General features: G+C 52.8%; 1 protein-coding gene across 1 annotated transcript in view; it reads right to left on the bottom strand.

Annotated features, from left to right (window-relative positions):
• Positions 1 to 21270, bottom strand: part of gpnmb (glycoprotein (transmembrane) nmb) — a 253322-nt gene that overhangs the window by 3306 nt on the left and 228746 nt on the right. The window contains exons 8-11 of the mRNA XM_072447278.1: positions 20979 to 21188; positions 16638 to 16743; positions 13513 to 13736; positions 7103 to 7193 (exon numbers count right to left, since the gene is read on the bottom strand). Of these exons, the coding sequence (XP_072303379.1) occupies positions 7103 to 7193; positions 13513 to 13736; positions 16638 to 16743; positions 20979 to 21188 (631 nt within the window). The remainder of the gene's footprint in view (positions 1 to 7102; positions 7194 to 13512; positions 13737 to 16637; positions 16744 to 20978; positions 21189 to 21270) is intronic.

The following is a 21270-nucleotide window of genomic DNA, read 5'->3' as shown; positions in this document are numbered from 1 at the left end:
CGCGGGTCGAGGGTCGTGGGTCGCAGGTCGAGGGTCGCAGGGTCGAGGGTCGCGGGTCGCAGGTCGAGGGTCGTGGGTCGTGGGTCGAGGGCGACTGGAGCCTAATATATTGTTTTTGTAAATTGTCCCTAAAACATTTCTTACATCCAACATTCTGACACTATTTTAGTCTTTTCAAATATAAAAGTCTATGAACACAAACCCAAGAGCACAGAGAGAACATCCAACAAGAAAACTAAAGGCCCAAAGAAACACCAACGACACTAACCCCATTTAGTCCATAGTGTGTCCATTTTATTAAAAGAATAAACATTAACAAAAAAGAATAAGAAAACATCAAAAAAAAGGGAATCATGGCACATTTACCTTGAAATATAAGTCAGATTTGGTCAAAAGTCTGTCATTTTCTCCATTTGCCTGATGTCTGTCCCTATGTCAGTCCAGTCCTTAATCGTTGGTGATGTTTGTGTCCATTTCTTTTCGGCCGCCGGAGTACATTCCAAAGTATCCACGTGTTGTGTCCATGGCGGGAGGTTGAGGCCCAAGTTCAAAGTTGTAAAGTTCTGCCGCGCCTCGTTAACACGTGACAGTGGTTTTCCTCCTGGTGCCACAGTCTCTCCAACAGTTGCATGTGACAGCGGTTTTCCTCCTGGTGCCACAGTCTCTCCAACAGTTGCATGTGACAGTGGTTTTCCTCCTGGTGCCACAGTCTCTCCAACAGTTGCATGTGACAGCGGTTTTCCTCCTGGTGCCACAGTCTCTCCAACAGTTGCATGTGACAGTGGTTTTCCTCCTGGTGCCACAGTCTCTCCAACAGTTGCATGTGACAGCGGTTTTCCTCCTGGTGCCACAGTCTCTCCAACAGTTGCATGTGACAGCGGTTTTCCTCCTGGTGCCACAGTCTCTCCAACAGTTGCATGTGACAGTGGTTTTCCTGTTGGTGCCACAGTCTCTCCAACAGTTGCATGTGACAGTGGTTTTCCTGTTGGTGCCACAGTCTCTCCAACAGTTGCATGTGACAGTGGTTTTCCTGTTGGTGTCACAGTCTCTCCAACAGTTGTATTTGACAGTGGTTTTCCTGCTGGTGCCACAGTCTCTCCAACAGTTGTATTTGACAGTGGTTTTCCTCCTGGTGCCACAGTCTCTCCAACAGTTGCATGTGACAGTGTTTTTCCTCCTGGTGCCACAGTCTCTCCAACAGTTGCATGTGACAGTGGTTTTCCTCCTGGTGCCACAGTCTCTCCAACAATTGCATGTGACAGTGGTTTTCCTCCTGGTGCCACAGTCTCTCCAACAGTTGCATGTGACAGCGGTTTTCCTCCTGGTGCCACAGTCTCTCCAACAGTTGTATTTGACAGTGGTTTTCCTCCTGGTGCCACAGTCTCTCCAACAGTTGCATGTGACAGTGTTTTTCCTCCTGGTGCCACAGTCTCTCCAACAATTGCATGTGACAGTGGTTTTCCTCCTGGTGCCACAGTCTCTCCAACAATTGCATGTGACAGTGGTTTTCCTCCTGGTGCCACAGTCTCTCCAACAGTTGCATGTGACAGCGGTTTTCCTCCTGGTGCCACAGTCTCTCCAACAGTTGCATGTGACAGTGGTTTTCCTCCTGGTGCCACAGTTTCTCCAACAGTTGCATGTGACAGTGGTTTTCCTGTTGGTGCCACAGTCTCTCCAACAGTTGCATGTGACAGCGGTTTTCCTGCTGGTGCCACAGTCTCTCCAACAGTTGCATGTGACAGCGGTTTTCCTCCTGGTGCCACAGTCTCTCCAACAGTTGTATTTGACAGTGGTTTTCCTGCTGGTGCCACAGTCTCTCCAACAATTGCATGTGACAGTGGTTTTCCTCCTGGTGCCACAGTCTCTCCAACAGTTGCATGTGACAGTGGTTTTCCTCCTGGTGCCACAGTCTCTCCAACAGTTGCATGTGACAGCGGTTTTCCTCCTGGTGCCACAGTCTCTCCAACAGTTGTATTTGACAGTGGTTTTCCTCCTGGTGCCACAGTTTCTCCAACAGTTGCATGTGACAGTGGTTTTCCTGCTGGTGCCACAGTCTCTCCAACAGTTGCATGTGACAGCGGTTTTCCTCCTGGTGCCACAGTCTCTCCAACAGTTGCATGTGACAGCGGTTTTCCTCCTGGTGCCACAGTCTCTCCAACAGTTGCATGTGACAGTGGTTTTCCTCCTGGTGCCACAGTCTCTCCAACAGTTGCATGTGACAGTGGTTTTCCTCCTGGTGCCACAGTCTCTCCAACAGTTGCATGTGACAGCGGTTTTCCTCCTGGTGCCACAGTCTCTCCAACAGTTGCATGTGACAGTGGTTTTCCTCCTGGTGCCACAGTTTCTCCAACAGTTGCATGTGACAGTGGTTTTCCTGTTGGTGCCACAGTCTCTCCAACAGTTGCATGTGACAGCGGTTTTCCTGCTGGTGCCACAGTCTCTCCAACAGTTGCATGTGACAGCGGTTTTCCTCCTGGTGCCACAGTCTCTCCAACAGTTGTATTTGTCAGTGGTTTTCCTGCTGGTGCCACAGTCTCTCCAACAATTGCATGTGACAGTGGTTTTCCTCCTGGTGCCACAGTCTCTCCAACAGTTGCATGTGACAGTGGTTTTCCTCCTGGTGCCACAGTCTCTCCAACAGTTGCATGTGACAGCGGTTTTCCTGCTGGTGCCACAGTCTCTCCAACAGTTGCATGTGACAGCGGTTTTCCTCCTGGTGCCACAGTCTCTCCAACAGTTGTATTTGACAGTGGTTTTCCTGCTGGTGCCACAGTCTCTCCAACAATTGCATGTGACAGTGGTTTTCCTCCTGGTGCCACAGTCTCTCCAACAGTTGCATGTGACAGTGAGTGTTGAGCACTTTGACCTGGAGTTATGGAAAAGCGTGACACATTCCCTCCAAACACGTGACTTTGTGGTTCCACTGGGATGCAAACACACTTTCCCCCTCAGTCAGTCGTCTTGAACATACAGTGGGGACAGAAAGTATTCAGACCCTTTACATTTTTACTCTTTGTTTTGTTACTAAAGTAAAACGAGTGGATTCCTCATGAACCACACTCAGCACCATGTGGCTCCAGGTTCCAAGACTTGACTTTTCTTAGACTTTTCTGTCCAGCCAAACTGACCAATCGTGGGAGACGAGCCTTAGAGGCAAAGAAGACCCCAAAGGTCCCTCTGGCTGAGCTCCAGAGATGCAGGAGGGAGAGTCAAGCTTCACTGCAGCCGTCCAGCAGACCTATGGCAGAGTGAACCAAATGAAGCCTCTGCTCAGTGAAAGACTTAAGGAAGCTCAGAATGAAGGACTCCTGGACTATGAGAAACAAGATTCTCTGATGAGCTGAACCTTTTGTCATTATTTCTAAGTGTTATGTGTGAATAAAACCAGGCACTGCTCATCACCTGCCCAAATAATGCCCACAGTGAAACATGGTGGCATGGATCAAGTACAGAGATATCCTGGAAGAAACCCTCCTCCAAAGTGCTCAGGACCTTAGACTGCCCCGAAGGTTCACCTTCCAACAAGACATGACCCTAAGCACACTGCCAAAATAACAATAGAGTGGCTTTGGAACAACTCTGACCATTCTTGACCGGCCCTGCCAGAGCTCTGACCTAAACCCAACTGAGCTTCTCTGGAGAAACAGCTGTCACCAACGTTCACCATCCAACCTGACGGAGCTGGAGAGGATCTGCAGGAAGAATGACCACAAACCCAGGAGTGAGAAACTTGTTGCATCGTTCCAAAGAAGACTCCAAAGGTGCTTCTACTCAGCACTGAGAAAATACTTACGACCATATGATTTAAATGTTTCTTTTTTCATACATTTGCAAACTACATTTCTTAGACACATGTGGGCGTGTCCCTCATTCGTCCAGGAGTGTTCCATTGTAGAAAAAGGTTCAGTTGTAACATCTGGACTCATCCAAGAGTCATTCTCAATCTGCAAATTTAGCCCCGGAACTCAAGATATTTATTCTACTCTGGGTAGACCCTGCCCACCGGGCGGGGCCCTACCCACCGGGTGGGGCCCTACCCACCAGGCGGGGCCCCGCCCACTGGGCGGGACCTCCTGATGAAAAGGTGTTAGTGACTGATAGTAAACAAAACCTCTTTGTGTACTATCAGTCCTTTAATGGGCCATCAGCCTCTATTGTCCTAGACTCGCACTCTCTCTCCTCCCTGAGGTCCTGATTAGCATCCGAATGCTCTGGGCGTCGACCTCTCCAGGGATTCAAAATTCCATCATAAACAACAGGAGGGTTGAATCCTATTTCATGATGGTCAATAGTTGTATAATAGTTATAATAGAGGAGTTTGTGGCTTCAAGATGAAGATACGCGGCACAATCATTTTAAATCGGATACGAGGTTCTTTTCTTGCCATATAAATCGTGAGATTGCTTTATTCCACTCCTCAAACAGCCGGTTGGGGATGGGAATTGGAAGAGTCTTGAACAGAGAGAGAAATCTGGGTAAAACATTCATTTTTAGGACTGAGAGTAAACAAGAGGCTGGTTTGACATGAAACAAAGAGGTTTAGTTTCAATTGAAACCAACAACCTGGGCAGGCCCCGCCCGGTGGGCAGGATTTCTGGTCTAAATTAGCAGATAAAGAATGACTCTTGGATGAAGTCGAAACGTTTAGTTTTTTCTAAAACGCAGTTGAGATGAAACAATAGTTTTGGATGTTCAGTTTCATTCACATGTGTCTCTTGTAAATACAAAATGAAGGATTCTACTTGACACACTTGATGTCATTGGGTCGATTGTATTGATCGTACCGTTGATAACGTTCTAATATTTCAAATCTCTCTGGTTGAAAACAACAAACACACGCAAGAACCACAAGAACACAAAATAAAGGGTAAATAAGAAAACAAAAGAATTCATGCTGGAAACAGGCATCGAACCCAAAACCTGATCACAAAAGGGAGCTCTGCATGTTTATCAATGAGTAGATGTTAAACACAGTTTATGTCCTAAAGCAGAAACATGAGGAATTAAGTCATCAGTCAAATTCACAGAAATGTATCACCATGGTGACCACAACCCGACCTCACATGCCCCACGCTGGTGGCTCCATCTCTTGTACTCTGTGTTTTGAATCTTCCTGAGGAGCACCTCTGCTTCTCCTGGTGTTCTGAGGAGCACCTCTGCTTCTCCTGGTGTTCTGAGGAGCACCTCTGCTTCTCCTGGTGTTCTGAGGAGCACCTCTGCTTCTCCTGGTGTTCTGAGGAGCACCTCTGCTTCTCCTGGTGTTCTGAGGAGCACCTCTGCTTCTCCTGGTGTTCTGAGGAGCACCTCTGCTTCTCCTGGTGTTCTGAGGAGCACCTCTGCTTCTCCTGGTGTTCTGAGGAGCACCTCTGCTTCTCCTGGTGTTCTGAGGAGCACCTCTGCTTCTCCTGGTGTTTTGAGGAGCACCTCTGCTTCTCCTGGTGTTCTGAGGAGCACCTCTGCTTCTCCTGGTGTTCTGAGGAGCACCTCTGCTTCTCCTGGTGTTCTGAGGAGCACCTCTGCTTCTCCTGGTGTTCTGAGGAGCACCTCTGCGTCTCCTGGTGTTCTGAGGAGCACCTCTGCTTCTCCTGGTGTTCTGAGGAGCACCTCTGCTTCTCCTGGTGTTCTGAGGAGCACCTCTGCTTCTCCTGGTGTTCTGAGGAGCACCTCTGCTTCTCCTGGTGTTTTGAGGAGCACCTCTGCTTCTCCTGGTGTTCTGAGGAGCACCTCTGTTTCTCCTGGTGTTCTGAGGAGCACCTCTGCTTCTCCTGGTGTTCTGAGGAGCACCTCTGCTTCTCCTGGTGTTCTGAGGAGCACCTCTGCTTCTCCCGTTGTAACCCTGGAGGTCTCCTTTAACTCTGGAGGTCTCCTTTAACCCTGGAGGTCTCCTTTAACCCCGGAGGTCTCCTTTAACCCTTGCAGCCTTCGTGACATGTTCTTTCACACGATCGTTAATAAACCTCATTCTCAGGCCTCGTGGTTTATCAGCTGCTGGTCTTGGTTGCCGTGGTGATGTGCTCTTTCTGTGATGATCTGTGATGATCCATCCTGAGCTCAGGAATAATCTTCCGTTGTTCGCGTTGGAACTATGAAAGTGGGGAACGAATCCGCCTGTAACAGGCTTTGCAGCGTCGGACGACCTCTTCTTACAATGTCTAACTTTTCTTGAAAAGTTCGTCTTGAGAAAGACGTTATAATTATTTCCTCGACCAAATCCATATCTTTTCCTCCTTTGTGGGTTGAAAAAACAGCTTAGTAGAACTCGGATTAATGTGTCTGTCAAATCCAGTTTCCTCTTCTGAGGTTCTGCAGAGTCCCGCCCATAAGACCTGCTTCTCAATATTGGTGATCCAATAAAAAGACGTGCACCTGCTGCACCTGCTGCACCTGCTGCACCTGCTGCACCTGCTGCACCTGCTGCACCTGCTGCACCTGCTGCACCTGCTGCTCCTGAGCAACAGCAGCAGACGCACAAGAGCCAACTCTGAAGCTGATTGGTTGACACATCTTTTTCATTTCCATTGACTTTAAGCTACAAACACCAGCTCTGTTGAGTCTGAAGGTCAGAGGTCAGATGAAGGTCAGACGGCAGATGGAGGTCAGAGGGCAGATGAAGGTCAGAGGGCAGATGAAGGTCAGAGGGCAGATGAAGGTCAGACGGCAGATGGAGGTCAGAGGGCAGATGAAGGTCAGAGGGCAGATGGAGGTCAGAGGGCAGATGGAGGTCAGAGGGCAGATGGAGGTCAGAGGGCAGATGAAGGTCAGAGGGCAGATGGAGGTCAGAGGGCAGATTTTAGATCCCTGGCAACACATGATGGCTGAATATGATTGGATCAAAGATCTCACATAAAGACATCTGAACCTGGGGCAGAAGCAACAAGAGGAAAGACATGAAATGAAGAGTAAAACTCTTACTCTGGGGAATCATTTAATACATATTTGTGGGAAAATATATATATTTTTAAATGATATTCTGATGATGTTTAGTCTAAAAGAGAAGGCCTTGCTGGCCCTGACGACCCACCACTGATGTAGACCTTCAGTTTTCAAGGTAAACAAAGCTACATATGTGACTTATTGTCCCTGATGCACAAACTGGATTTACCTGTAGATCATGAATGCCACAAAAGCAAAGAGCGCAGTGAGGAAGGCGCTGGAGGAGATGACCACCGCTGCAGTGAGGGGGCGCTGTGGAGCTGCAAGAACAGTGAAGTCATAGTTACACACAAGAGTCAGGACATGGAGCGGCCTCCTGCTGGTGCCAGAGTCAGGACTAAACATGGAGCGGCCTCCTGCTGGTGCCAGAGTCAGGACTAAACATGGAGCGGCCTCCTGCTGGTGCCAGAGTCAGGACTAAACATGGACCGGCCTCCTGCTGGTGCCAGAGTCAGGACTAAACATGGAGCGGCCTCCTGCTGGGTCCAGAGTCAGGACTAAACATGGACCGGCCTCCTGCTGGTGCCAGAGTCAGGACTAAACATGGACCGGCCTCCTGCTGGTGCCAGAGTCAGGACTAAACATGGACCGGCCTCCTGCTGGTGCCAGAGTTAGTACTAAACATGGACCGGCCTCCTGCTGGTGCCAGAGTCAGGACTAAACATGGACCGGCCTCCTGCTGGTGCCAGAGCCAGGACTAAACATGGAGCGGCCTCCTGCTGGTGCCAGAGTCAGGACTAAACATGGACCGGCCTCCTGCTGGTGCCAGAGCCAGGACTAAACATGGACCGGCCTCCTGCTGGTGCCAGAGTCAGGACTAAACATGGACCGGCCTCCTGCTGGTGCCAGAGCCAGGACTAAACATGGAGCGGCCTCCTGCTGGTGCCAGAGTCAGGACTAAACATGGAGCGGCCTCCTGCTGGTGCCAGAGTCAGGACTAAACATGGACCGGCCTCCTGCTGGTGCCAGAGTCAGGACTAAACATGGACCGGCCTCCTGCTGGTGCCAGAGTCAGGACTAAACATGGAGCGGCCTCCTGCTGGGTCCAGAGTCAGGACTAAACATGGACCGGCCTCCTGCTGGTGCCAGAGTCAGGACTAAACATGGACCGGCCTCCTGCTGGTGCCAGAGTCAGGACTAAACATGGACCGGCCTCCTGCTGGTGCCAGAGTTAGTACTAAACATGGACCGGCCTCCTGCTGGTGCCAGAGTCAGGACTAAACATGGACCGGCCTCCTGCTGGTGCCAGAGCCAGGACTAAACATGGAGCGGCCTCCTGCTGGTGCCAGAGTCAGGACTAAACATGGACCGGCCTCCTGCTGGTGCCAGAGCCAGGACTAAACATGGACCGGCCTCCTGCTGGTGCCAGAGTCAGGACTAAACATGGACCGGCCTCCTGCTGGTGCCAGAGTCAGGACTAAACATGGACCGGCCTCCTGCTGGTGCCAGAGTCAGGACTAAACATGGACCGGCCTCCTGCTGGTGCCAGAGTTAGGACTAAACATGGACCGGCCTCCTGCTGGTGCCAGAGTTAGGACTAAACATGGACCGGCCTCCTGCTGGTGCCAGAGTCAGGACTAAACATGGACCGGCCTCCTGCTGGTGCCAGAGTCAGGACTAAACATGGACCGGCCTCCTGCTGGTGCCAGAGTCAGGACTAAACATGGACCGGCCTCCTGCTGGTGCCAGAGTCAGGACTAAACATGGACCGGCCTCCTGCTGGTGCCAGAGTCAGGACTAAACATGGACCGGCCTCCTGCTGGTGCCAGAGTCAGGACTAAACATGGACCGGCCTCCTGCTGGTGCCAGAGTCAGGACTAAACATGGACCGGCCTCCTGCTGGTGCCAGAGTCAGGACTAAACATGGACCGGCCTCCTGCTGGTGCCAGAGTCAGGACTAAACATGGACCGGCCTCCTGCTGGTGCCAGAGTTAGGACTAAACATGGACCGGCCTCCTGCTGGTGCCAGAGTCAGGACTAAACATGGACCGGCCTCCTGCTGGTGCCAGAGTCAGGACTAAACATGGACCGGCCTCCTGCTGGTGCCAGAGTCAGGACTAAACATGGACCGGCCTCCTGCTGGTGCCAGAGTCAGGACTAAACATGGACCGGCCTCCTGCTGGTGCCAGAGTCAGGACTAAACATGGAGCGGCCTCCTGCTGGTGCCAGAGTCAGGACTAAACATGGACCGGCCTCCTGCTGGTGCCAGAGTCAGGACTAAACATGGAGCGGCCTCCTGCTGGTGCCAGAGTCAGGACTAAACATGGAGCGGCCTCCTGCTGGTGCCAGAGTCAGGACTAAACATGGACCGGCCTCCTGCTGGTGCCAGAGTCAGGACTAAACATGGACCGGCCTCCTGCTGGTGCCAGAGTTAGGACTAAACATGGACCGGCCTCCTGCTGGTGCCAGAGTCAGGACTAAACATGGACCGGCCTCCTGCTGGTGCCAGAGTCAGGACTAAACATGGACCGGCCTCCTGCTGGTGCCAGAGTCAGGACTAAACATGGACCGGCCTCCTGCTGGTGCCAGAGTCAGGACTAAACATGGACCGGCCTCCTGCTGGTGCCAGAGTCAGGACTAAACATGGACCGGCCTCCTGCTGGTGCCAGAGTCAGGACTAAACATGGACCGGCCTCCTGCTGGTGCCAGAGTCAGGACTAAACATGGACCGGCCTCCTGCTGGTGCCAGAGTCAGGACTAAACATGGACCGGCCTCCTGCTGGTGCCAGAGTCAGGACTAAACATGGACCGGCCTCCTGCTGGTGCCAGAGTCAGGACTAAACATGGACCGGCCTCCTGCTGGTGCCAGAGTCAGGACTAAACATGGACCGGCCTCCTGCTGGTGCCAGAGTCAGGACTAAACATGGAGCGGCCTCCTGCTGGTGCCAGAGTCAGGACTAAACATGGAGCGGCCTCCTGCTGGTGCCAGAGTCAGGACTAAACATGGAGCGGCCTCCTGCTGGTGCCAGAGTCAGGACTAAACATGGACCGGCCTCCTGCTGGTGCCAGAGTCAGGACTAAACATGGACCGGCCTCCTGCTGGTGCCAGAGTCAGGACTAAACATGGACCGGCCTCCTGCTGGTGCCAGAGTCAGGACTAAACATGGACCGGCCTCCTGCTGGTGCCAGAGTCAGGACTAAACATGGACCGGCCTCCTGCTGGTGCTAGAGTCAGGACTAAACATGGACCGGCCTCCTGCTGGTGCCAGAGTCAGGACTAAACATGGACCGGCCTCCTGCTGGTGCCAGAGTCAGGACTAAACATGGACCGGCCTCCTGCTGGTGCCAGAGTCAGGACTAAACATGGACCGGCCTCCTGCTGGTGCCAGAGTCAGGACTAAACATGGACCGGCCTCCTGCTGGTGCCAGAGTCAGGACTAAACATGGACCGGCCTCCTGCTGGTGCCAGAGTCAGGACTAAACATGGACCGGCCTCCTGCTGGTGCCAGAGTTAGGACTAAACATGGACCGGCCTCCTGCTGGTGCCAGAGTCAGGACTAAACATGGACCGGCCTCCTGCTGGTGCCAGAGTCAGGACTAAACATGGACCGGCCTCCTGCTGGTGCTAGAGTCAGGACTAAACATGGACCGGCCTCCTGCTGGTGCCAGAGTCAGGACTAAACATGGACCGGCCTCCTGCTGGTGCCAGAGTCAGGACTAAACATGGACCGGCCTCCTGCTGGTGCCAGAGTCAGGACTAAACATGGACCGGCCTCCTGCTGGTGCCAGAGTCAGGACTAAACATGGACCGGCCTCCTGCTGGTGCCAGAGTCAGGACTAAACATGGACCGGCCTCCTGCTGGTGCCAGAGTCAGGACTAAACATGGACCGGCCTCCTGCTGGTGCCAGAGTTAGGACTAAACATGGACCGGCCTCCTGCTGGTGCCAGAGTCAGGACTAAACATGGACCGGCCTCCTGCTGGTGCCAGAGTTAGGACTAAACATGGACCGGCCTCCTGCTGGTGCCAGAGTCAGAACTAAACATGGACCGGCCTCCTGCTGGTGCCAGAGTCAGGACTAAACATGGACCGGCCTCCTGCTGGTGCCAGAGTTAGGACTAAACATGGACCGGCCTCCTGCTGGTGCCAGAGTCAGGACTAAACATGGACCGGCCTCCTGCTGGTGCCAGAGTCAGGACTAAACATGGACCGGCCTCCTGCTGGTGCCAGAGTCAGGACTAAACATGGACCGGCCTCCTGCTGGTGCCAGAGTCAGGACTAAACATGGACCGGCCTCCTGCTGGTGCCAGAGTCAGGACTAAACATGGACCGGCCTCCTGCTGGTGCCAGAGTCAGGACTAAACATGGAGCGGCCTCCTGCTGGTGCCAGAGTCAGGACTAAACATGGACCGGCCTCCTGCTGGTGCCAGAGTCAGGACTAAACATGGACCGGCCTCCTGCTGGTGCCAGAGTCAGGACTAAACATGGACCGGCCTCCTGCTGGTGCCAGAGTCAGGACTAAACATGGACCGGCCTCCTGCTGGTGCCAGAGTCAGGACTAAACATGGACCGGCCTCCTGCTGGTGCTAGAGTCAGGACTAAACATGGACCGGCCTCCTGCTGGTGCCAGAGTCAGGACTAAACATGGACCGGCCTCCTGCTGGTGCCAGAGTCAGGACTAAACATGGACCGGCCTCCTGCTGGTGCCAGAGTCAGGACTAAACATGGACCGGCCTCCTGCTGGTGCCAGAGTCAGGACTAAACATGGACCGGCCTCCTGCTGGTGCCAGAGTCAGGACTAAACATGGACCGGCCTCCTGCTGGTGCCAGAGTCAGGACTAAACATGGACCGGCCTCCTGCTGGTGCCAGAGTTAGGACTAAACATGGACCGGCCTCCTGCTGGTGCCAGAGTCAGGACTAAACATGGACCGGCCTCCTGCTGGTGCCAGAGTCAGGACTAAACATGGACCGGCCTCCTGCTGGTGCTAGAGTCAGGACTAAACATGGACCGGCCTCCTGCTGGTGCCAGAGTCAGGACTAAACATGGACCGGCCTCCTGCTGGTGCCAGAGTCAGGACTAAACATGGACCGGCCTCCTGCTGGTGCCAGAGTCAGGACTAAACATGGACCGGCCTCCTGCTGGTGCCAGAGTCAGGACTAAACATGGACCGGCCTCCTGCTGGTGCCAGAGTCAGGACTAAACATGGACCGGCCTCCTGCTGGTGCCAGAGTCAGGACTAAACATGGACCGGCCTCCTGCTGGTGCCAGAGTTAGGACTAAACATGGACCGGCCTCCTGCTGGTGCCAGAGTCAGGACTAAACATGGACCGGCCTCCTGCTGGTGCCAGAGTTAGGACTAAACATGGACCGGCCTCCTGCTGGTGCCAGAGTCAGGACTAAACATGGACCGGCCTCCTGCTGGTGCCAGAGTCAGGACTAAACATGGACCGGCCTCCTGCTGGTGCCAGAGTTAGGACTAAACATGGACCGGCCTCCTGCTGGTGCCAGAGTCAGGACTAAACATGGACCGGCCTCCTGCTGGTGCCAGAGTCAGGACTAAACATGGACCGGCCTCCTGCTGGTGCCAGAGTCAGGACTAAACATGGACCGGCCTCCTGCTGGTGCCAGAGTCAGGACTAAACATGGACCGGCCTCCTGCTGGTGCCAGAGTCAGGACTAAACATGGACCGGCCTCCTGCTGGTGCCAGAGTCAGGACTAAACATGGACCGGCCTCCTGCTGGTGCCAGAGTCAGGACTAAACATGGACCGGCCTCCTGCTGGTGCCAGAGTCAGGACTAAACATGGACCGGCCTCCTGCTGGTGCCAGAGTCAGGACTAAACATGGACCGGCCTCCTGCTGGTGCCAGAGTCAGGACTAAACATGGACCGGCCTCCTGCTGGTGCCAGAGTCAGGACTAAACATGGACCGGCCTCCTGCTGGTGCCAGAGTCAGGACTAAACATGGACCGGCCTCCTGCTGGTGCCAGAGTCAGGACTAAACATGGACCGGCCTCCTGCTGGTGCCAGAGTCAGGACTAAACATGGACCGGCCTCCTGCTGGTGCCAGAGTCAGGACTAAACATGGACCGGCCTCCTGCTGGTGCCAGAGTTAGGACTAAACATGGACCGGCCTCCTGCTGGTGCCAGAGTCAGGACTAAACATGGACCGGCCTCCTGCTGGTGCCAGAGTCAGGACTAAACATGGACCGGCCTCCTGCTGGTGCTAGAGTCAGGACTAAACATGGACCGGCCTCCTGCTGGTGCCAGAGTCAGGACTAAACATGGACCGGCCTCCTGCTGGTGCCAGAGTCAGGACTAAACATGGACCGGCCTCCTGCTGGTGCCAGAGTCAGGACTAAACATGGACCGGCCTCCTGCTGGTGCCAGAGTCAGGACTAAACATGGACCGGCCTCCTGCTGGTGCCAGAGTCAGGACTAAACATGGACCGGCCTCCTGCTGGTGCCAGAGTCAGGACTAAACATGGACCGGCCTCCTGCTGGTGCAGATATGACCCTGTATGAATCTATGAGTCTATGAGACAAAATATGTAGATTTCCTCCTTTTTTACAACCTTTGGACTTAAAGCGAGACAACGCCTCCTAATGACTGACAAATCAAAGCATAAAAAGTGCTGACCTCCTGAAGGCTCCTGGGCCTTGCTGATGGTTACCGTGGTGCTGGCCACGCCCATGCTCCTGCTGTCCTCCAGGGTGATGTTGACGCAGTAGGTGCCTGGCTCGGGGAAGCTGCGGCGCAGGTGGACCAGGCACTGGGCTGAGGGTGGCAGGTTGTCACACAGGATGCTCTGGACCTCCGAGCAGCTGGGGTCAGACACGATGGTGCAGGCAGAGGTGGGCGAGCTGGAACGGTCAGGAGGTGAGCACAAACTTAACCATTTATTTAATCATTACCAATATAGCTAGAGTTGTGTTTGAGTCCTGCATTTAGCATTTAGTCCGTCCAGAGCTCAATCCCAGTCCTCACGACACGAGATTAAGTAAGAACAAGATCTTATCATGTTAAAAACCCTTTGAGGTCCAAGGCAAAAAGTCACAAAAGAATGTTCCTCTCACAAGATCAAGCCCTGTCAAACCTCATCAGTCGTTCAGAACTCCCCTTTTCCCTTGTGTGATGAATATGAGGATGTTTTCAACAGCAGAATTTAATTCGTTTTTTAAGTTCAGTGTCATTCAAATGTGTCTCTTGAAAATATACAATGTCTATTATTTCTTTTTTCATGTTTGTTAAGATGTTTGTTGATTTGATTGGGTTCAGTGTGGTTCACATTGAAGGATTCGACTTGTGACACTTCTGATGCCGTTGAAAACAGAGCAACTGAAGGGTTCATGCTGGAAACTGGTATTGAACCCAAAACCTGATCAAAACAATATTGTCCAATCCTAATGAAGGCCCGCCCCCAGGCACTCAGTCTCACCTCGCGCTGCACTCAGCAGGTGATTTAAACTGGGGTTTAACATAAGGACACGCCCCCTTATGGTCCCGAGAACCCAAACCCAAGAAAATACTCCTGAACTCAGGGCTCCGATTTTTCTGTTCTTTTATCCCCTTTTTCCATTGGCTTCACTGACTTTTTCTCGTATCTAGTCTTGGACAAACAAAGGCCGTGACGAGCCGGGTTTTACCCGACGATCATCACCATTAGAAGTGCCTTTAGAGATTTGGCTTGCCAAGGATTCAACTTTTGCCAGCTATTCTTACTTTTTACCCTTTTAATTGACCTTCACGGTTTTGCTGAATCATTAACAACATGTTTGTTAAAAGACTAATGCTGAGAGTAAACTTTAGACTACTTTCCAGTTTAGATTATTCAGCTAAACTTCCAGACGCCATCTTCAATCTTCAGAGAAGAAACGAGGAACATGGGGTAGAGCCATCACCCCTGGTTCTTTTGTCATCAGTGGGCGTCGCCTGCTTCAGCACGTTAAATGCTCTCCAAAACCAAGAGCATTTCTGATTGTACTCGACATAGACGGATCAACAGTGATTCCGGAGAAAAGAGCCGCTGATCAACAGTAATATCTTCAGGATGTGACGGCCTCTTCCAACTCGAGCCGAATCTGAGCTTTTTTTGGCCCCAGTTAAAAGTTGATGAAAGGAGTAAGTGTGTCTTTTAGAGCTTTACAGCGCTCTGAGGTGAACCCATCACTACCCAGGGATTGACTGTGTTTGAGTCTTTTCATTGCACTTTGATTTCAGTTGTTATTTCATTTCTTGTTTTGCTCTTGGGTCATGGTAAACTGAGAGTGTCCAAAAAAGATTGTACTTCTTATTTGTTTCCTGATATTTTGGTGAAAAGGTTTTGTAGACGGTTTTAAACAATGATTGTATTTGGTCTTGTTTTATCCCTCTGCCTGTTCTAAGCTTCCACGCTGATCATTCTGAGAACTTTGAACCACTTTCATGATATGATCATTTCCTGTGGCATTTGAGGATCCTTGTTTTCGGCACGTTTAACTTCCAACAGCTTTAGTTTGTTCTGTACCTCCATCACTTTTTATACCTTTGTTTCTTTTTGGCCGAGGCAACAGCAGTCACACTGACCCTCAAACTTGCTTTAGCTGCATCCCAGAGCATGGGTGGAGAAACTTCAGGGCCACAGGGGTCAGTACTGGGTCCAGTTCTGTTTACTCTTTATATGCTGGCGTTAGGTCACATGATCAGGTCACATGGCATTAACTTCCACTGCTATGCAGTCGTGTTACCGTGGGTTCTCTCCGGGTTCTCCAGCTCCTCCCACCGTCCAAACACATGCATGTGTGAGGCAAAATTGGTGACTCTAAATTGGCCCTAGTGAATGAATGTGAGAGTGAACTGTCTGTAATGTCTATGTCTCTGTGTTGACCCTGCGACAAGTTGGCCACTGTCCAGGGTGTACCCCGCCTAAGGCCCGAAGTCACTGGGATAGGCTCCAGTCACCCGCGACCCCGAAAGGGAACAAGCGGTAGAAAATGGATGGATGGATATTTCATATTTCATTTCACTTGCAACATGTTCATTACTTTTTATTCTCCTTTTCCCACTTCCCACAGTCACTCCGGGGCGAGTGGGACAGGCACATCGATGACCTGTGGACCCAGATGATCCTCTCCTGGAGAAGAGGTCTCTGTTCCAAATGGACGGTTCTTCATCTGCCTGAAGAACTGGTTCTCCTCCTGAAGAACTGGTTCTCCTCCTGAAGAGCTGGTTCTCCTCCTGAAGAACTGGTTCTCCTCCTGAAGAGCTGGTTCTCCTCCTGAGTGGCTCCAGCTCCACTGTCTCTCTCCTCCGTCTGAGGGAGTCAGATCTCTCCTTCACTGTGGAACTCCTCCAGGTTTCTACTTTTTCCCAAAGAGTTTTGGTAGTTTTTCCTGGCTGAAAAGGAGGTACTAGACTCTAAGGACAGAGGAGCTTGGGACATTTGTATAAGGACATTTCCAAGTCCTTATAAACATTGTTTAATCTGTTTTTCACTGTCGCCCCTCTAGGAAACTGCTGTTTTGATTTTGGGCGTTACAAAATAAAATTGAATTGAAACCACAATAGTGTATATTGACAACATTCACAGACCTTGTTCGCACAAACAAATTATTACTTGTCCTCACACCTGTTTTGTAGATGGGAAGTGGAGCCAAAACTTTTACTCAAGTAAAACACTGTTATCCTGTACAATGTATAACTCAAGTAAGAGGGAAATCATAGTGTTTGAACACATGAAAGGATTATTATAGTGTACAGTACACAGTACACTCTCCCAGCCTCACCTGCCCAGACACTTGACCTGGAAGCTGATGTCCGTCTTGGTCTCTCGAGCAGTGGTCACGTTGATGATCTTATTGTTGGGCCAGCTCCTTACTGCAGGCTTCAGTTCTGTTCACACAATTCATATCAATATTACTACTGAAGTATAGATGCGCACACTCAGGACCTGGTCATTGCCCTTATTATGTCTGCTGGTGTGTCTTCTGTTGTTGACTTGGCAGACGCCAACCAGACCAGAGACGCCTATTGTACTTAGATCTAGCTCTCGACACCTTCCTGCTAAATCTGTACTTCGAATCTTTGCTGCCTCAACTGCCACTGTCACAGTGTCTGTGTCCTCATCCAAACTGTCTGTGGCAGCTCTGAAAACCTCCCAGTCTGTAATGTCCAAACACACACGTAGCTCCTCCCAGTCTGTAATGTCCAAACACACACGTAGCTCCTCCCAGTCTGTAATGTCCAAACACACACGTAGCTCCTCCCAGTCTGTAATGTCCAATCACACACGTAGCTCCTCCTCCTCTGCCTCATTGGTCCACCTCTCAGAAGTCCTCACTACAGGTTTGCAGAGCTTCAGCCTCTGTCTGTTCGTGGGGATCAGGTGAACCATGACGTGGTCTGACGAGCCCAGCGTGGCTCCGCCCACAGCGTGGAGGCGTCGCTGGGGAGAGTAGAATGGTTTGCATCTGATCTTCAGACGTGACTGTGATCTCCAAACACTGCTCTCCTGACCTGGAATATCTTTTCATCAACTGCAAACCATTTTATTCGCCACGTGAGTTTGCCTCGTTTATTCTGGCTGCTGTTTACATCCCGCCGAGCGCGAACGTGCAGCAGGCGGAGCCCGTGCTCGCGTGAGCAGATCAGAAAAGCGGAGCGGACCTTCCCGTCTCCTTGTGTTTTATCCTGGGCGACTTTGACAAGGGGAATCTCAGCCATGAACTACCAAAGTACAGACAGTTTATGAAAGTCCTGACCAGAGAGAAGAACACACTGGATCACTGCTACACAACAGTCAGCAACGCCTTCCACGCTGTGGGCGGAGCCACGCTGGGCTCGTCAGACCACGTCATGGTTCACCTGATCCCCACGAACAGACAGAGGCTGAAGCTCTCCAAACCTGAAGTGAGGACTTCTAAGAAGTGGACCAATGAGGCAGAGGAGGAGGAGCTACGTGTGTGTTTGGACATTACAGACTGGGAGGAGCTACGTGGACACTGTGATGTCACACATTCTGTGAGGACAGCATTAAACCATCTCACACCAAAATCACCTTCAACAATGACAAACTCTGGTTCAGACTTAAACTGAAGCTGAGGCAGAAGGAGGCGGAGCACAGGGGCGGAGCTAGAGAGCGCTACAAAGAGGAAAAGTACGGATTTAGCAGGAGGTGTCGAGAGCGAGAGCCCGTTACAACACGTGTCTGAAGCAGCAGTTCTCAAACAACAACCCCGCCTCTGTGTGGAGTGGCCCCGCCTCTGTGTGGAGTGGCCCCGCCTCTGTGTGGAGTGGCCCCGCCTCTGTGTGGAGTGGCCCCGCCTCTGTGTGAAGTGGCCCCGCCTCTGTGTGGAGTGGCCCCGTCTCTGTATGGAGTGGCCCCGCCTCTGTGTGGAGTGGCCCCGCCTCTGTGTGGAGTGGCCCCGCCTCTGTGTGGAGTGGCCCCGCCTCTGTGTGGAGTGGCCCCGCCTCTGTGTGAAGTGGCCCTGCCTCTGTGTGGAGTGGCCCCGCCTCTGTGTGGAGTGGCCCCGCCTCTGTGTGGAGTGGCCCCGTCTCTGTATGGAGTGGCCCCGCCTCTGTGTGGAGTGGCCCCGCCTCTGTGTGGAGTGGGCTCCGGCTTTTCACCAACTACAAGCCCAGAGCCCCCCTTCTGTTGACGACAGAAAACTGGCCCAACAACTCAACACATTCTACTGCAGATTTGACACCCCCTCCCCCACTGTGGCCACCTCTGCCAACCCAACCCCGGTCCCCCCCCACCTCAAGTCCCTTACCTCCCCCCTGCTGGACCCCCTGCTGGACCCCCTGCAGTTGACCTACAAAGCCAACAGGTCTGTGGACGACGCCATCAACCTGGCTCTCCACTTCACCTGCAGCACCTGGACTCCCCGGGAACCTCTGCCAGGATCCTGTTTGTGGACTTCAGCTTTGCATCAACACCACCTCCTGCTCTGCTCCAGGACAAGCTCTCCCAGCTCAACGTGACTCCACCTGCAGGGGGAGAACTGACTCCACCTGCAGGGGGAGCGCTGACTCCACCTGCAGGGGGAGCGCTGACTCCACCTGCAGGGGAGAGCTGACTCCACCTGCAGGTGGAGCACTGACTTCCTGATGGATCGGAGGCAGTGCGTGCAGCTGGGGAAGAATGACTCAAAAACACGGACCATCAGCACAGGAGCCCCACAGGGCTGTGTACTTTCCCCTCAGCTCTTCTCCCTTTGACAAACTGCTGCACCTCCAGCCACGACTCGGTAAAACTAATTAATTTTGCGGACGACACCACCCTCATCGGGCTCATCTCGGACGGGGATGAGTCTGTCTACAGGAGGTGGAGCGGCTGGTGTCCTGGTGCAGCTGCTGGTGTCCTGGTGCAGCTGCTGGTGTCCTGGTGCAGCTGCTGGTGTCCTGGTGCAGCTGCTGGTGTCCTGGTGCAGCTGCTGGTGTCCTGGTGCAGCGGTAACAACCTGGAGTTCAATGCCCAGAAGACAGTGGAGATGATCGTGGACTTCAGGAAAGTCACAAACCCCCAGCCCCCCTCAACATCTCAGACTCCCTCCACCTCCTCTGCACCACCATCACCAGGACCTCAAGTGGGAGGAGCCACCATCACCAGGACCTCAAGTGGGAGGAGCCACCATCACCAGGACCTCAAGTGGGAGGAGCCACCATCACCAGGACCTCAAGTGGGAGGAGCTACCATCAGCTCCTCATCAAGAAGCTCCAGCAGAGGATGTACTTCCTGCAGCAGCTGAGAAAAGACAATCTGACAGAGGAGATGATGGTGCAGTTCTACACGGCCATCATTGAGTCCATCCTCACCTCCTCCATCACCTCCTCCATCACTTCCTCCATCACCGTGTGGTACGCTGGAGCCACAGACAGGGACAAACAGAGACTACAGCGCCCTCTGCTGAGAAGGTGACCGGCTGCAGACTTCATCTCTGCAGGACCTGAACGTCTCCAGGACTCTGGGACGAACAGGTCGGATCACAGCCGACCCTTCTCACCCTGGACATGGACTATTTGAGCCACTCCCCTCAGGCAGGAGGACACTCGCCTCAGGCAGGAGGACACTCCCCTCAGGCAGGAGGACACTCGCCTCAGGCAGGAGGACACTCCCCTCAGGCAGGAGGACACTCGCCTCAGGCAGGAGGACACTCCTCTCAGGCAGGAGGACACTCCCCTCAGGCAGCAGGACACTCCCCTCAGGCAGGAGGACACTCCCCTCAGGCAGGAGGACACTCCCCTCAGGCAGGAGGCCACTCCCCTCAGGCAGGAGGCCACTCCCCTCAGACAGGAGGCCACTCCCCTCAGACAGGAGGCCACTCCCCTCAGGCAGGAGACCACTCCCCTCAGACAGGAGGCCACTCCCCTCAGGCAGGAGGACACTCGCCTCAGGCAGGAGGACACTCCCCTCAGGCAGGAGGACACTCCCCTCAGGCAGGAGGCCACTCCCCTCAGACAGGAGGCCACTCCCCTCAGGCAGGAGGACACTCCCCTCAGGCAGGAGGACACTCCCCTCAGGCAGGAGGCCACTCCCCTCAGACAGGAGGCCACTCCCCTCAGGCAGGAGGACACTCCCCTCAGGCAGGAGGCCACTCCCCTCAGACAGGAGGCCACTCCCCTCAGGCAGGAGGCTACGATCCATTAGGACCTGAACCTCCCGTCACAAGAACAGTTTCTTTCCCTCTGACGTTGGACTCATGAACACGGCCTAAGCACTTTGCACTCACTGCACTGTTCACTTCCTATTTTACTACATAACTTTATTATGTACATATCATGCCGTTTATTACTCAGTGTTCAATGTTCTGTTGTTTGTGCTGCACCAAATCACCAGGACAAGTTCCTATGTCTGTAAATTTTGTTCATGACAAATGGCAATAAACCCTTTCTGATTCTGATTCTGAGATGGGAGTAAAGTCGTAATTGTTATTCACTTTACTTGTTAGATGATGCGCATTTTGTAAGGGTGAAACAGTTTATAGTTTACAGTCTATGGTTCACTATGACCTGTCCTGGGTCCTGTTAGGAATGAACTCTCTCACCATCAATGTCTCAAAGCATTCAGTTGCAAGAAGAATTTGTCCCTTAACCATTTGGTAAACTCTTTTGCACTGACTTACCAACAATGGAGATGTTTGCAGTGAAGCTGCCGTGGACGTAACGGAAACACTGGTTTGCATTGGCGGGGTGTCTGTGGAGCCAAGGGCCCGGGGTGGAGGGGCCCTCAGGCGTCGGGGGGAAGGGCTCTGTGGAGAAGAAGCCAGAGGTGGAGACAGAAGGCGTGGAAGAGGGGGGAGGAGGAGGAGGAGGGGTGCTTGTGCTGGACGGGGCTGAAATTGGACAAATACCCAAACCTTAGTTTGTTTCAATTCTTCTTTCAATACTTTTACTACATCCATGCTTTCCTCCTCT

Source organism: Eucyclogobius newberryi, unplaced genomic scaffold (genome assembly GCF_026437365.1).
Source record: "Eucyclogobius newberryi isolate DKJ021-1_F unplaced genomic scaffold, fEucNew1.0.hap1 SCAF_16, whole genome shotgun sequence".
Classification (NCBI taxonomy): domain Eukaryota; kingdom Metazoa; phylum Chordata; class Actinopteri; order Gobiiformes; family Gobiidae; genus Eucyclogobius; species Eucyclogobius newberryi.
Note: the sequence above shows the minus strand (reverse complement) of the source record. Positions and strands in the feature narration are given on the sequence as shown.